This window comes from Lagenorhynchus albirostris, chromosome 2, assembly GCF_949774975.1.
Source record: "Lagenorhynchus albirostris chromosome 2, mLagAlb1.1, whole genome shotgun sequence".
Classification (NCBI taxonomy): domain Eukaryota; kingdom Metazoa; phylum Chordata; class Mammalia; order Artiodactyla; family Delphinidae; genus Lagenorhynchus; species Lagenorhynchus albirostris.
This window is the reverse complement of record NC_083096.1, coordinates 97,388,686-97,405,201: the sequence shown is the minus strand read 5'-3', so window position 1 is coordinate 97,405,201 and position 16,516 is coordinate 97,388,686. Positions and strand designations below refer to the sequence as shown.

General features: G+C 35.6%; 1 protein-coding gene across 4 annotated transcripts in view; it reads right to left on the bottom strand.

The window, feature by feature from the left end:
• Window positions 1-4,152: 4,152 nt before the first annotated feature.
• The window catches only part of DPH5 (diphthamide biosynthesis 5), a 37,381-nt gene continuing 25,017 nt past the window's right edge, over window positions 4,153-16,516 (bottom strand). For 3 of the 4 annotated variants that reach the window (XM_060139497.1, XM_060139496.1, XM_060139499.1), the window contains 5 exons: window positions 13,334-13,450; window positions 12,649-12,742; window positions 8,442-8,481; window positions 6,800-6,903; window positions 4,153-5,051 (listed from right to left, as the gene is read on the bottom strand). In XM_060139497.1, coding sequence (XP_059995480.1) covers window positions 4,828-5,051; window positions 6,800-6,903; window positions 8,442-8,481; window positions 12,649-12,742; window positions 13,334-13,450 — 579 coding nt within the window. In that variant the 3' untranslated portion in view covers window positions 4,153-4,827. Of the gene's footprint in view, window positions 5,052-6,799; window positions 6,904-8,441; window positions 8,482-12,648; window positions 12,743-13,329; window positions 13,451-16,516 lie in introns of all 4 variants that reach the window. The other variant, XM_060139498.1, reaches the window with a different exon arrangement.

Genomic DNA, 16,516 nt, shown 5'->3' with positions numbered 1-16,516 from the left:
ATGCATTCTCTTGTAATGGACACATGGCTTGGTTCCAGTTTGGGGCTATAAATGAATAAATATACAAAGTTATAAACATTCACAGACTATTTTTTGTCAGTATGTTTTCCTTTTTTTTTTTTTTTTTGCGGTACGTGGGCCTCTCACTGTTTTGTCCTCTCCCGTTGCGGAGCACAGGCTCAGGACGCGCAGGCCCAGCGGCCGTGGCCCATGGGCCCAGCCGCTCCGCGGCATGCGGGATCCTCCCGGACCGGGGCACGAACCCGCATCCCCTGCATCGGCAGGCAGACTCACAACCACTGTGCCACCAGGGAAGCCCTTCATTTCTTTTGAGTCAATACGTAGGACTGGTTTTGCTAGTTCAGGGGGCAAGTGTATGTTTAATTTATAAGAAACTGCCAGTTATTTTCCAAAGTAGTTGTGCCGATTTATATTCCTACCAATACTGAGATTTTCAATTACTCCATATCCTGGTAGCTTTCACTACTGTTAGCCTTTAAAAATTCTGACATTCTATTGGCTTTAATTTTCTTTACTGTTTGTCCGTTTCCTATTTCACCAATTTCTGCTCTTATGTTCAGTATTTGCTTCCTTCTAGTTAGTGCTTAATACGCTTTTCTTTTTCTAGCTTTCTAAAATGAAAACATTATTGATTTTAAAACTTTCTTTTCTATTCTAAAGCAATAAATTTCTAAGCACTGCACCTGCATAAATTTCGAAGGTCTGCATCCCACAAATTTTCACATTTTATGTTTCTGTTTTTATTCAAAGTAAATACTGTTTTATCTCCAAATATTTGGGACTTTTATAGACATCTTTTTGTCAGCAATTTAAAATTTAATTCCATTGTGGTCAATGGCCAAGCATATGGTCTACTTTGGTGAATGTTTCATATGTGCTTGAAAATAATGTCTAGTCTACCACTGTTAGCTGTAGTGATCAGTTTGACCCAAATTGTTGGTGCTGTCCAATCAATATTTTTACTGGTTTTGTCTACTTCTATCAGTTGCTGAGAGAAGATTGTTAGAATCCCCAACTTTGTAGATTTGTCTATATCGTCCCTCAGTTTTGTCAATTTTTGCCTCATGTATTTTCAAGCTGGTATTCAATGCATACACATTTAGGATATGTCTTCTTCATGAACTGCCCCTTTCCTCTTTATGAAAAGTCTTTCATCTCCAGTATACTCCTTCTTTTGAAGTCCGTTTTGTTTTATGTTAATAGAGCCCCTTGTTTTCTTATGCTTACTGTTTGTATGGTCTATTTTTTCCCCATTCTTCTACTTTATCCTGTCTTTATATTTCAAGTTTAATGCTTAGAGACATTTAGTTGAGCCTTTAAAAAAAAAATCTAGTCCTTTTCATCAGACTACCTAATTTACATTTAAGCAATTATTGGTTTGTTTGAATTTAACTCTACCATTCTACTATTTGTTTTCTCTTTGTCCTATGTTTTTTGACCTTTATTTCCTCCTTTCCTGCCCTCTTTTGGTTAATGATGTATCTTTCAGTATTCAATTTTAATTCCTTAATTTTTTTTTTACTTCTGCCATGTGTGTTTTTTTGATAGTAGTTGACAAGGGATTATAATACATACCCTTACCTTATCAGTCTACTTACAGTTAGTATTCTACTACTTCAAATAAAATGTAACAACCTGCATAATTATAATTATGCAACTGTATAATTCCCTTTACCCCCTGCAACTTGTGTTATTGTTTGCATATATTTTACAGCTACATATATGTCACAATGCTATGTTGTCAGCTGTCTTTTGAAAACATGAAGCAAAGAAAACCTGATAGTCATTTATACTTACATACTTATTATTTCCTTCCTTCTAGCTGATGTCATTTACCTTCAGCCCAAAAATTCTCCCTCAGCTTTCCTCGTAGTGCAGGTCTGCTAGTGACAAATTCTGTTTTCATGAAGATTGCTTTATTTTGCCTTTATTTTCGAAGGAAATTTTTACTGGATATAGAACACTGGATTGATAAAGAGTTTTGTTTTGCTTTTGAATTTGTGTAAAGATTTTGTCTTTCCATTGTCTTATGACCTCCACTATTTCTGATGAGAAGTAGTCAGTTTTTGTTATTCCCTGGTGGGTTCCCCAATACCACTTTTGGTGGCTTTTAAGATTCTCTCTTATCTTTGGTTTTCATCAGTTTTAACTATGATGTGTTAGGTGTGGTTTTCTCTACATTTATTCTGCTTGGAGTTCACTAAATTTATTGGATCTGTATATTCATAGTTTCACCAAACTTGGGTAAATTTTGGCCTTTACCTACTCGTACTTTTTCTACCCTATTTCCTTTCTGTTCTTCTTCTGGGGATCCAGTTACATCTTTCTTGGACTGCTTGATATTGCCCCACATGGCACTGAGATTCTGTGCTTTTTTTTTCTTCCCTCTAACCTTTTTTCTTTATTCCTCAGATAGATATCAATAATTTCTATTCATCTATCATCTGCACTCTGTTGTTAAGTCCAACCGTTCGGGGATTTTTGTTTGTTTCCAATTCTCTGCTGAGCGTACCATTTATATTAATTCATTACAACCACTTTTCCTTTTCATCCTCAAACATAGTTCTAATAGCTGCTTTGAAACCCTTGTCTGCGAATTCCAGTATCTGGATTATGTTGGGATCTCGTTTTACTGTGTGCTTTTCTCTTTTTGACCATAAGTCATATTTTCCTGTTTCATTGCATGCCTCATAATATTTTATAGTATTCTAGGCATTACTGATAGATTGATTCATTTTGTTATGCTCCGGAAGTAATAAGCTTTGTTCTAGCAGGCAGTTAAATTATTGGCTAATCACCTTGATTTTATGGAAGCTTGATTTTACATTATGTTAAAGATTTTGTCTTTAGTTTTAGCACAAATCCTTAGTGCTGGGTACAGCCTTTTCTGATAATACACAACCATTCTAGGGATTTGAGGGAAAGCCTAAGGTACTTACCAAGCCTTCTAGCATGTTGGGATTCAAACTCTGTTTTCTCTTGCAACTGAGAGCAACAATCTCTGCTCAGCTTTTTCAGCCTTCCAGCTATGGCTTTCCACCTGGTTCACTAGAATCTTCCCTGCACATGCAGAATGCAGGAGTTAGTCAAAAGACTTAAGAGGAAATCATATGCAGATTGGAAGTCTCCTCCATCAGTGCCACCTTCATTTCTAGAATTTCCTCCTTCAATTTACAGCTCCTCAAGCAGCCCCCAATTCCTCCAATACCTCAAGTCATTAAGACTGCAACTTTCTCTTCCGTTCTAGCCACCCCCTCACCAGACAGACTGGTGAATGCCCTGAGGGAAAAGTCATATAAGCATAGTTCTCAGGCTGCTTCTGGTCACTCCCCAGTGCCTTTAGACAGTTATTTATTATATTTTTCCAGAGTTTATAATTGGGAGGGTTTGTACACTACAAGCTATTCCACCACTACCAAAACCAGAAGGCCTTCACTTTATAATTCTTCATTGTTTAATTTAACACCTTAGAAAAAAACAATACAGAACTGGTACTTAAATGCCCTTGTTTCTCTCCTCTTTTTCATCCAACATAGTGAAAACAGAATGTTTCACATATATTAAAATATCTTTTATCTCAAATGAAATGAAACAACTCAAAATAATCTCTTCTTAATTGACGCTTTCAGAAAGTAGGGAAGTAGTTGCTCAACTTCCTATGAATCTACTGAACAAAGAGTTCAGATAAGTTGATTAGGCCATGAAAACACAATTGACTGACCTTGAACAATGTTGGGGTTAGGGATACTGACCCTCCATGCAGTTGAAAACATCCCTGGTTCCACATCCATGGATTCAACCATCTGAGGATTCAACCAACCATGGATTGCGTAGTACTGCAGTATGTATTTAGTGAAAAAAAAAATCTGCGTATATGCAGACCTACACAGTTCAAACCTGTGTTGTTCAAGGGTCAGCGGTACTCAGAGTTAGACCAACTAAACTAACATGTAGCAAAGCTATTTCTGTTATAAACTGACAAAAGTATGAGACTTCATAGTCATGAAACATAATAAATGGAGTGTGATTTACAGCTAGGAAGGAGAATGTGGCTACTTGCATACATACAGAGGCATATTAACTGTTAAGAGATATGATAAATCTTGACCAATCCACTGTTGTTTTCAAACGTAAATTTTTAAAGATTTTATTTTGTAGTCAGCAAGTTTTCCATTTGTCAGCTTGGATGTGAAAGATGCTACTTAAAACCAAACAGCAACTGTACATGGCTGGCTGAACATTTGTAATTCAACAATTATATAACCTCCAAAATACAGCAGAATATGAGGCACATAATTAGGACGTCAGCTAAACAAGACAAGGCAATTCAAAAGGATGTCATGTTGTGGCATGTGCTCAGCTGAGCTTTAAGTAAGTAGGACTGTTGGGTGGGGACTTATTCTTCCCACCTCTGTTTATATGCATTAATACCAAATGCTGTCAGGACAACTTATCTTGCAGTCAGGACATCTGACATTTTAAGAAAGAAGAAAGTTCCACCTTGTATCAACTGATTTCATAAACAAAAATTGCTTTTAAATGGTTCTGTCGATGGATGTCTATCTCTAAGTTTTCCAGCATGGTCTGCTCCATGTATGTATATCCTGAAAAACTGCCAAAATAGCAGCAAAAACTGATGACATTATAGGGAAAAAACTCATTGCCAAAGGAAACCAAGCACTGTTGAGTCAGCATCTTTCTTCTTGGTCACTCGTTTTATACATACTAGGTAAACCAAAAGACCTGTTTGATTTGTGTATGTGCATATATAACTGAAATTAACATCTAACAATAAAATGCCTATGTTCAGAGTCCATCAATGCTTTGGGATTCTGAGCTCTTTTCTGGGATGGAAAACAGACTTAGCATCTCCATCTCCAGTGGATGCAAGCTGCCTCCTGTGATAATCAAGGAATGTAATGGTCCTCCCAAGTCCACAGTACACATTTGCTGCAAAGTGCCTGCTGCAATTTTCTGGTCTTCAGCTCCAACCCTGGCTAAGCCAACACAGAGTGTCTCCTCGGTGACTGCTATTAAAAAAAAAAAAAGATACCACCATTCAATTCAGCAAATGCATTATCTTGAATCCATTCAAACTAACACTAGTACCAAAGTACATTTAAAGAAGACCCAAATACATTACATCTCCTTAGTCACTCATTATGGACTGATTATCTACTGATAATCAGTAGATAGATCAGTAGCACTGATTATCTACTGATTTATCTAAGGCTTTTCTAAATTATTTGCACTACCTGACATATAAAGTAAAGTAGTACTGCCTAACTTTACCCTTTCAGAATTCCTAAGACCTACCTTAGTTTAAATTTTTATGACTTGAATAATTCCTGTATCCATACTCTATTGCATAGTGTTTGTCTTTAAGTTCCGAGTGAACAATGTTTATTACATGCTTATATTTTAAATAAAACGTTTGAGATATATTCACATTGACCAAGATATACTGGAAAAACCAGGGGATTATAAGCTAAATACACAGATTTGAGTCTGTGCTTGGCCACCTAACTATATGACAAACTTCAGTTTTTTTCTTTTTTTTTTTTTAGTGGAATACTATCTGTCATAAATGGTGGTTTAAGGACTAAGATAATAGATATGAAAGTACTTAGTAAACTACATAGCCCTTAACAAATAATAGGCATTATGACATTCCTTATGCTTTTTTTTTTTTTGCGGTACGCGGGCCTCTCACTGTTGTGGCCTCTCCCGTTGTGGAGCACAGGCTCCGGACGGACGCACAGGCTCAGCGGCCATGGCTCACGGGCCCAGCCGCTCCCCGGCATGTGGGACCTTCCCGGACCGGGGCACGAACCCGTGTCCCCTGCATCGGCAGGCAGACTCTCAACAACTGTGCTACCAGGGAAGCCCCCTTATGCTTTTAAGTTCAAAATAACCAACATTAGTGAACTTTAGTATTATTCACTCTGGCCTGACAGCTGAAGGGCTGACGCTCTTGTGGTTTTGTTTAGTTGGGAAAGCTGTCCTGATTGAAAAATGGTCAAAATGGGGCAAATGATTTCTACAAGGACAAGCAGGCATGTAAGGAACTCTGTGCATAGGTATGGATATAGAGCACCCTTGCAGATTATTTGTTTCATGACTTTAACAAGGCCTACTGAGGCCAATGTTATTCAAGCATCTCTTAATGTGTCTTTTCTATCAAGAAATAGGTGCTCAAAGCCAGTCAGCACCTTACAACAGAATATAATGACAGATTCATTTAAGAACGTCTCAATAAAAACCTACTGACAGTGAACATTTTATGATATACCACATCTATTAATACTATGTCTAGATATTAGGAATATAAGGATAAATTCTCTTGTCTTTATCCTGAAGAAAATTATACCTCGTCTCATTGTTGAAAATGAGAAAAAGTAGAATAAGTATACTTTTACAGGACAGAGTTTACCATAGACTTGGGCTAAAATGGAAGTTCTGTATTTTACCAAAATATTTATATGTTAACATATTTACATAAAAGCTGATTTATAGTTAATTTGTAAAAAATCCTTACTTTCTAGAATGATATTAATTTTACTAGAAGGAACTCCATTATTTTTCTTTCAGTAGAACATTCAGCTTATGAGATTTAAGGTAATGTTGAAAAAAAGTGACATGGAAAAATGCAATGCAAACACACTGACTCTCACTTCAGTGGTGTTGGTATATATATGTGTGTGTATGTCAGACGTTACATACACATCTCGGTGTAACAGTAGGGGAATACGAGAGCCCTTTTAAGGTTCTTCAGTACCTGGTTCTTCTCCTCGTATTCGCTGATTCTGAACAATCTCCAGAAGTTGCTGGGCTGCTTGGTTTACACTCATATAATGAGGAGGTTCATAGATCTTTCTTCCCCTGTAAGTGTAAAACTAGATGCCACTGTTCTTAGCCATGAAATGATACAATACATTTTTAACACAGTTACTCAATTACCATAGTAATTGAGTAACTGTAACACAGTAACTTTAACACAGTTACTCAAATACCATATCAATATACTCAATTACCATAGTCTACGTTATGTTTGAAGCGGTCACTTGTTACCCACTTTAAGTATACATTAAAGCACGGATACAGTGATCATTTATCTTAAGTTTCTTATGCTTTTTTCATTGTTCTACTTCAAATGCCCTCTCGTCTCACTGAAATGCTGGCAGAAATAAAAGTCCAACAACTTAAAAGATAATGTTTAAATCAAAGTTACTTTTATTCAAAGTGATACTTCAGGCAAAAATAATTCAAAATAAGTGGCAATTTGTTCTATACCTTAGTTTAATCAGGTTCTATAGTGTTCATTTTTATTACCATGTTTAAACCACATATCCCTCTTTTCACATCTTCCTCTAAAAAAAGTAAACTAAAGAGATAAATATCTCAAAATCTTGGAGGATAAGATGTTTACTTCCATATGCCTCAAAAGCCTACCACATTTGCCCAATGATCAAAATAAAAACACTGCTTTTGCAGTTTACAAAACAGTTCATATAGATTATTTTACTGACTCTCAGAACAATTCTATAAGTCAGCACTCTCCAAGAGGAATATAAAGCAAGCAGTAAACAGAATTTTAAATTTTCTATAATCTCTACATTAATAAAAGTAAAAAAAAAGAAAAAATTAACTTTAGTATGTTTATTTAACCCAATAGATCCAGAATGTTATATTTCAACATTTATTCCTATAAAAATTATTAAAGATTGTTTTTGTACTAAGTCTTTGAAATCTGGAATGTATTTTATATATTAGCACATCTTAATTCAAATGTTAAATTTTCATTGGAAATACTTGGTCTGTATTTAGATTTCATAAAATTCATGGTTGTAAAAGTAGATTTACATACTGAATTGTTCTAAATATACTTAAATGTTTTCTATTAACTAAGTGGAGTATGTTTTAATTTAATTAAAATTAAATTATAAATTCAGTTCCTCAGTTACATTAGCCATACATATTTAAAGTGCCCATTAGTTACACGTGGGTTAGCAGCTACTGTATGGGACACTGCATCTATAGGCAAAAGGGGTTAGTACTCGCATTATACAAATGAAGAAAATACAGCTCAGAAATGGAAGTAACTTGCCCAAGAGCACATAACCAGAGGCCAACTCAAGACTCAAACCTGTGTCTTCTGACTCCCAATTAACTCATTCCACAAATATTTACTGAGTGCCTATCGGGTGCCAACCACTGTTCTCAGTACTGACCCAAGAAATCTATTGCTTTTTCCACTCTATCTATCACACTGCTTATCATTTCATAAGATTGAAAATATTTAATTTTGCACTATTACTGAAAACTGATTTTCAACAATCTTTAGAACTCATGTTATTTAAGTAGAACTTATTGTTCACGGAATTAAAGTAGATGTAAGCATTCTCAGAATAAGAACTTACTTGATTAGATTTTCCAAAGACTGCTCCTTTACTTTGATGTCTGTAGGAAGTAAAAAATAGTTCTCTTTTAATTAACTACTTTATCCAAAATCCTACGTGTAAACTTCAACTGAGTCACCTAAGTTTGTGGTAGACATTATTCTCAAGTCTCCAAAATGCTAATTTGATTGAGTCTATGACAATCGGTCCTCACACTTGTATCTGGCCACTTTTTAAAGGAAATATGAGGAAGAAGGGAAGCTTGTGGTTGTGTAAACGTCATTAGTTAGAAAACAAACATGAAGTTGGCCCTGAGACCATCCTGAAAGGATCGAATTTCCTCTTGGAAAAGAAGACACAGGAAAGAGTTAGATAAATATTGGCATATACACTACCAAACAGCTAATCAAAATTTTTGTGTTCATTTCTATTAGGTGGTAACTGCATAGAACCAACTGAAAAGTCTTGTTATGTTCCTCTTCTTACCTATTTTTCAGGCACTAGAATATAAGCTTCAATGCATGTAACATAAATAAAAGAAAATTCTTACCACATTTTGAAAAGAGACTTTTGCTTTCTTGTGAATGGTAAGACATGCCTAATAACTTATGAATACTTTAATACCAAGTATTCATACTTTAATTGGGATTTCCTGAGCACTGACTGGTAGCCAGGTACAGGGCTACCACAGCGGCCAAAACCCACGTAGTCTTTGCTCTAATAAAGCTTGACAATGCAAGCATCACAAAGATTTGATCCTTTACGCTTTTTAATCACTGATGCTCAGCTAAACAATTCGGTAGAAGGTAAAAAAGCAGAATCACTCTACATCCTCACAGGAACTCAGCACACAACAGCAAGAGCGACAGCTGCTTCCTGTTCTACATGCTGAAAACAAATGGTTCAGTCAAAGTTTGTTTTTGCAAAAATAAATATAGTGCAACTGAGGGGTCTTTCTGATAGACTTCTACAGCTTTCCCAAGTGATTATAAAAGTTTTTCTCATAAAGGATACTAAGTATTTGCTTGGAAAATACTCCAGAGATAATCCCTACATGTATTTCTAAATGTTCTTGGAACCAGCAGTGAATATATTTTTCAGGTTCGAAATATCATTAATTATTTAATATTTCCAGTTGTCTGGCACATATAGGAAAAAAATGTATATCTATTATTGAAATATGGCCTGCAATACAATTAATGATATATAAGTCGACTTTGAGCTCCTTTACACAGTAGTTGTAATATTTTTAAAAAATTAAACACATTTATTAATGTATTCACCTTGAGCTTCTGAAATGTTGTCATACTTAAGTTTTTAATTTAATATCTTCAATAGTTTTACTTTTTTACTGATATGCTCTACAGAATTTGATTTTAAAAATTAAGAGGGCTGGGGAGAATTTTTACAGGCAAATGCTTTTTAATTGAACATAAGACTGCATTAGTGAACTAATCTCAAGCCAGACCTATCTTGATACTTTTCCCTTGTCTTCACACAGGCCATAATTATTCCTTTCTACTTCTACTTGCTGGAATGTAAGCTTCTCCTATTCATCTTAGTACCAGCACCTAGCATAATGCAAAGTACCTAGTAGATACTCCATAAATTCTACTGAATAAATTTGTTCACATGGCTCTACTACCACCAGCCCATCTTAAACTATCTACCCTTTAAGTAGAGTAAAAGTCCCAGCTCCTTCAGAAAGCCTTTACTGACTTCCTCTTAAATGCTCTTTGTCCTCTGAAATAGCCATACAATTAATGCTGTATTTTATTAATCTCTAATTACATTATATATAGCAGTCTTATCCTTCCAAGTAAATTTTAAATTCTCTATGGTTTCATACCATGACATAATCCCTACAGGGCATGGCCCATAGCAGGCATTCAATAAATAGGTACTAATTTGAATAATGAGAATTCCAGGTGATTAAATGATGAGATCTATGGTTTGAGAATTTGGAATCATGATATCTTATACTTCACACCTTGTTCCTGTTTTTGTTAATGGAGCAAGGAAGATATATTGTTTAACCTTGTTTGTCTTTTCCCAGGAAAGCCAAGAAAAGAGGCAGCTCTTAGAGAGAGTTCAAGAGCCAAAGTTCTGGTCTGTCCTTCCTGCCTCTCCATACAATAGAACTTAACTGTTCTATAAACTTTCATGTACACAGCACATTAGTTCCAACTAGATTGCAAAACCCTGAGGGCAGGACCCATGTCTAATACTTCTTTAGTATTCCAGAAGAACCTAACTCCACATTGGGCATAGAGTAAATACTCAATAAATACTGTAAACTGATTTTCTGTCCTTCCAAAAGATAAATCCTATTTTTCCTCCTTTCCCCCATTTTTTATGATACATGAAGATGTTATCAGGTAGCTTGCCTCTTAAGACTACTTTTCTCCCCGTTCTGTTTTAAAACCTCAGTTCTGTTGTAAAACACACACACACACATGCTTTTTAGTACCTGAGTTCCAATGAATCCTTATTTTTTATCCCTCAGTTGCATATACTTCTACATCTACCTTTAATAAAAGTCCATTTAACAGCTGTCCTTCTCACATCCTTCTAGTTTGACTTTCTACCATACTGCTGGCCTTAATTGGATCTAAGTTTAAGATAACATGATGGATATATCTAATGGCATATTCCACATGAATTAACAAGTGTGTTACAGTCGGCCTGCCAGTAGGAACTACAAAAAAAGGAAAACTAGTATCTTTCCACATGGAAAATCTAAACACAAAACTATAAAGCTAATTAATAATGAATTACTAAACTGCCCTGATAATAAACTAAAATAAGAAAACATTATTATACCAGTTAATTGTGGGATATAGGCATAAGCCAAAAAAATGTTAGAGAAGCATGCATGGCCTGATCTAGATCTAGAATTAATTAGATGTCAATGTTAATGGAGTAAAAGGAATGTATTCTAGCTGGAACTGAATGAGCTAGCAAGACTTAAGTCCCTGCTCTTATGAAGTAGGGAAGAAAACCAACAAGTTAATAAAATAATTCAGATGGATGGTAAGACTTAAAAGAAATAAAATAAGGTAATGGGAAAGAGAATCACTGGGGGATACAGGGTGTACCACATCCGATTAGGCAGAATTTCACTTTAGATCAGGAGTCAGTAAACTTGTTCTGTAAAGAAGTAGGTAGTAAATATTTTAGGTTCTGAGGGCCACAAGGTCTCTGTCAAAATTACTTATCACTGCCAGTGGAGCATGAAAGCAGCCACAGATAATACAGAAATAAAGTAGCATGGCTGTGTTCTAATTAAACTTTATTTATAAAACAGGCAGTAGGCTAGATGTGACCCACGGGTGCTAGTTTGCTAACCCCTGCTGGATAATTTCTGATTTCTACCCTATAAGAAATGCTAACCATTAGTAAAACTTTCCTACAGTCTTCTCTTTTAAAAGAGACATATTGATTGAGGTTCTGATAATGTACAAATTATATATCATTGAATAATAGAGAACTGTCTATATTATACAAATAAGCTAAATGCCTTTGGCAAATAGGAGTCTTTTCTAATGTTCTGAATATCTGTACTTACTACAGAGGCCAAAACCATGGGTTCATTCTTTGCCCTGATTCTGTGCTATGTGGCAGACATTCTTCTGCTGTGACTTCACACACAGTATCACTAAAACAGTGCAATTCAATGTATGATCCGAGGACTGATGCCACTATGTGAGAATTCTGTTCCCAATAAATGATAAAAAAAAAAACTACAGGAGTAAGAATAAGTGTTTACAAACACCTACAGTAATTTGACTTTGACACAAAAGATTAGAAACTTAAAAGTAAATAAATATATGTATTTTTACATATATTTATTTTATGTATGTGTGTATATACACACATATCTACACACACACACGCATATAAATAAAAGAACAAAAACTTGGTCCTTCACCACAAATTGAGAAGTACTGCTCTAAACACTTCCATGAGGCAAGAAAAGATTATTCCTATTTGATAAAAATGAAGGCAAAGGTAAGGACTGTTGACAATATTCTCTAGCTAGTATATAGTAGCACTCAGATTTTGTCTTCTGATCCCAAGTATAAGTGTCATTTCAAAGTTATCAAAGATGCCAGTTATTTCTTTTCTGTTGACTAGCCACAGATTAAAGCTTTGGTTATAGCATTTTTACAATACACACTGTAGAATAGGAACTGATAGCAAATGTGAATCAGTACAATTCCAGTACCTCTGCTGACAAACGCAGCCCATCCCTTCTGAAGCTCTATCAGTACCACCAGCTTAGTGTACAAAGACAGTGATCCCAGCCATTTCCACACTAGGTAGGAAACAGAATTTGGCAGCATAATACAGTGAAAAGAGCTGTGAATAACAGGCTATTTGGATTCTACGAATTCTGCAACTAATAATCTGGGTGACAGTGGGAAAATGATTCAATATCTCTGGGCCTCAACTTCATCTGTAAAATAGGGCTTCAGTAAGATGATGTCAAGAGTCTCTTTCAGATCTATAATTCTGTGATTCTGATAGCATTAATACTACAGTATTCAAAGGACACCATAAGGAAGACAGGATGGAACGTGGTAAGAATAAATGCTCAATACGTCTACTGAATTGCTGTAAATTGACCAGAACAGGGTCTTACTGGACCAATGGGTAAAAGATGGAATGCTGGCGAGGATCTATTAGGGCGTAAGTAGGCAGCAGCACGAGCTATGGCACGTATGTAGGAGTAGCCATGTCGTATTTGGAACAGAAAATTCATTTCTCCACAGAGTACGGGGGAGAGCATGCCATGCAGAGTAGCTAGCCTGTATCCCACAGAACAGTTTCACCTTCACACAAAATCAAAATGAGAACAATATGACAACTCCACATTGTCACCCTAAAGAAACTCCACAGCCCTTACCTAGTAAGCATAATGTGTGCATGCCGTTTTGTCTGTTCTTCTTCACTTTGTCAAAAAAGCTTTCTGGTCTCCAAGTGTCTGTCCAAAAAACAACAGACACTGTCTCTCCAAACCTATACAACTAGAAAAAATAAAAACTAAAATTAATTAATGATGGAACAATTCACTAACTACTATTTCATAGACAACAATAAAAATAAAAAGCGAGAACCAAACTTGAGATGGACTGGGTATCAAGACTGTCACACACACACAAAAAAAGGTAATAAAAATTCTCTTTGATCCACAGCAGCTGGTGTCATTCTGATGCCCTTTCAGTTGGATATTTCTAGTATTTCTGCATTCAGTATGGGAACATATGTAACTACTTCATGATTTAGCTAGGTAGCTGCTAAAAATACTGAAATGCAAAGAAACCAGAAGGAAGCCAAAAAAAAAAAAAAAAGACTTTTGAGCAGTCAGAGCACAGTTCACAAAGTTAATATTATCCTCACTTTACAGATGAGTCCACTGTCAAGATCAACTGACTTGCCTAAGGTCACACAGCTAGTTAGTAGTGAAAAAGAAACTCAAACCTAGGTCTGAGGAAAAGCTCCTTTCTACCATGACGTCTCAGTAAAATTCATGCACTGTATACTCACTGCAGCCATATCCCAAAATCTACTCCCTTACTTTACCCACTGTTTATTCCCTCACTATAGAGTTCAGTGATAGGCCTTTTCCCAAACCTCCTCCTTTCCCCCCAAGAGGCCCACCCACTCCACCTGACCACCACACAACCAAGAAGCTTGCTTTATTCCAACTTGCTTCCAGGCTGACTGCACATCTCACTTAAGTGAGTCCAACTCCAAATCTTATGCTGAGAAAATCTAGTTTTGAATTTTGGTTCCTCAACTTGTTAGCTGTGTGACATTATTCTTTCTAAGTCTTAATCCTTAAAATAGGAACAGTGATAACATATGCCCTTCCAACCCACACGGCTGTATGAATCAAATAACATGTAAAAAGTTATTCAAACTGTGAATAATATGCTTATATTAGTTCTTATCTAGGTACTGCACAAAGGATTTTATTTTCAAAGACTTAATATATGGTAAAACATAACACTGAAGTTGTTATGTAAAGGTTTAATTATTCAATTTAAAGAGTGCCTGAAAGAATTTTTAGTAGAGCTGGAAAGCACTAAATGCTGGAAATTACATCTAGTCCTCTACTGTAAATTAGCTGTGTGATTGAAACAGCTCTGTGACTTCAGGAAATCACCTAACTTTTTTAAGTCTAAAGTTCTTCATTTGAAAAATGAAGAAACTGGTCTGGAGAAGGGATTATTGTCCCCAGGCTTCTCAGTTTTCAGAAGCTGCTGCAAGATGCATATAGGGAGGAAAGAGAGAAGCTAGGACATTCAAAGTCCTTCATCCCCCCATCACTGAAGAACCTCAACTTTTCTCAATTTTTATATGTTGAGGTCTTAAAAACTATCACCAATATTCATAATGGTGACTTTGAGATCCCAAGGGAAGGTTCATCGTATTCCTCATATGGCCACAACCTCCAACCTACCTACCAATAGGCTTTATTCCCAAAGTCCATTTGAAAATTGTCTGAAAAGGTATTTCCCCATAGAAGCCATGCTATCCAGTGGCAGTCGAATTCATAGTGTACAAAGACCCATGTAACTCTCAGAATTCAGTCATAAACCTTCCAGCCACACCTAACATGGTTTCTCTGTAATAAATGTATTTAGAGTGCCAATGTAAGATCCCTGGAATACATTCACCCAAGCTACAAGGACTAAGCCTCTCTGTTGAGGGCTTCTGTTATTGTTGTTGTTCTATAAGAGGCAAATCTGTCCAACAAATATTTTATAATAAATTTATTATAAATCATCCACTATGTGCCAGGCATTATGCTATGCACAGGCATAAAGTGAGAAGCAAAGCAGAGCTCCGGTCCTCATGAAGTATGCAGTCTCACTTATACCTTACATAGTAGGCAAAAGCTCTGGAGTCATGGCTCTGGTTCCTACTAGTTGGATGATCATGGTGACTAGTTCGGTGACTTTCAGGAGGAACTCCCTTGCAAAATGGATATAATAATTATAAACCTAATAATGTGTTTTGTTAAGGATTAAATGACATACTGTATGTAGTGCCTAGTGCCATAGTAAAGACTCAATAAATGTTAGGAATTTGATAATATAACAACGATAATGTTTATAATGATGATATGAAGATGTTCTAAAATGCTGTGTTGTGCTATAATCCAACTGCTCTCCTTACTGGAGTGAGCTCAAAAACATTAACAAACATTTGAAACTATGTTTATGATTTAATTCTGACAAGTTCAATCGTTTACATTCTTAAAAGGATTTTTGGCATCTCTGATCAGATTTTAAAATATTAACATTACTCTATTAAAAAAAACTTTAAAGGAAAACCATTAAAGAAAATTTCATATGCAACCATATATAAATACTTTAAATAGCTTTTCAATATTCTAAGAGTCATGAAAATATAGTTATGGAGGTAAATTCTTCATTCAGATAGAAGGGGATAGATGATTTAAAAGAGAATTGAGATGCTAGTCACATATAAACATTAGTTGAAACACTTTATGTAAAAGCGTCTTTCAATTGTCTAATTTGGGGGATTAAAGAAAACCTCACATAAGCACTGCTTCCTAGGACCCTGATTTATAGACTGTAACCATTTCCATGGCTGTGGTACAAACTTCTTCAATGAATTCTGGAACATTATGCAAACAGTTTCGCCATTTAGATGTCAGTACCTCAAAGAACAGAAGGGCCAACTCCTTTGTGTTTCGCAATTCAAGGACTTACCAGTAAATTACAAAACGAAACTGGAACAAAATCATACAGTGACAAGAACTGAGGTTACAGATGCCTAAGCACCTACCATCCTAAAAATGTAAGCCTTTGTGCTTGTGATCATTTTCCCCCAAACCATTATTGATGCAGATCTACATTGAAAGATTACAAAAAGTACTGTTTTCAAAACCAGTAGGTAAATACAGGCTTTTTGTGTGTGTTTTAACCTAGAGTAAGTTATAAGGAAAGCAGTTTATCTAACTTGATACTGGATCATGTTTTTTATCAATTGAAGACAAAAACTCAATTCAAAATGATTTACTTAATTATATATAAGGCACTAGTTAAGAGTGAAAAGAT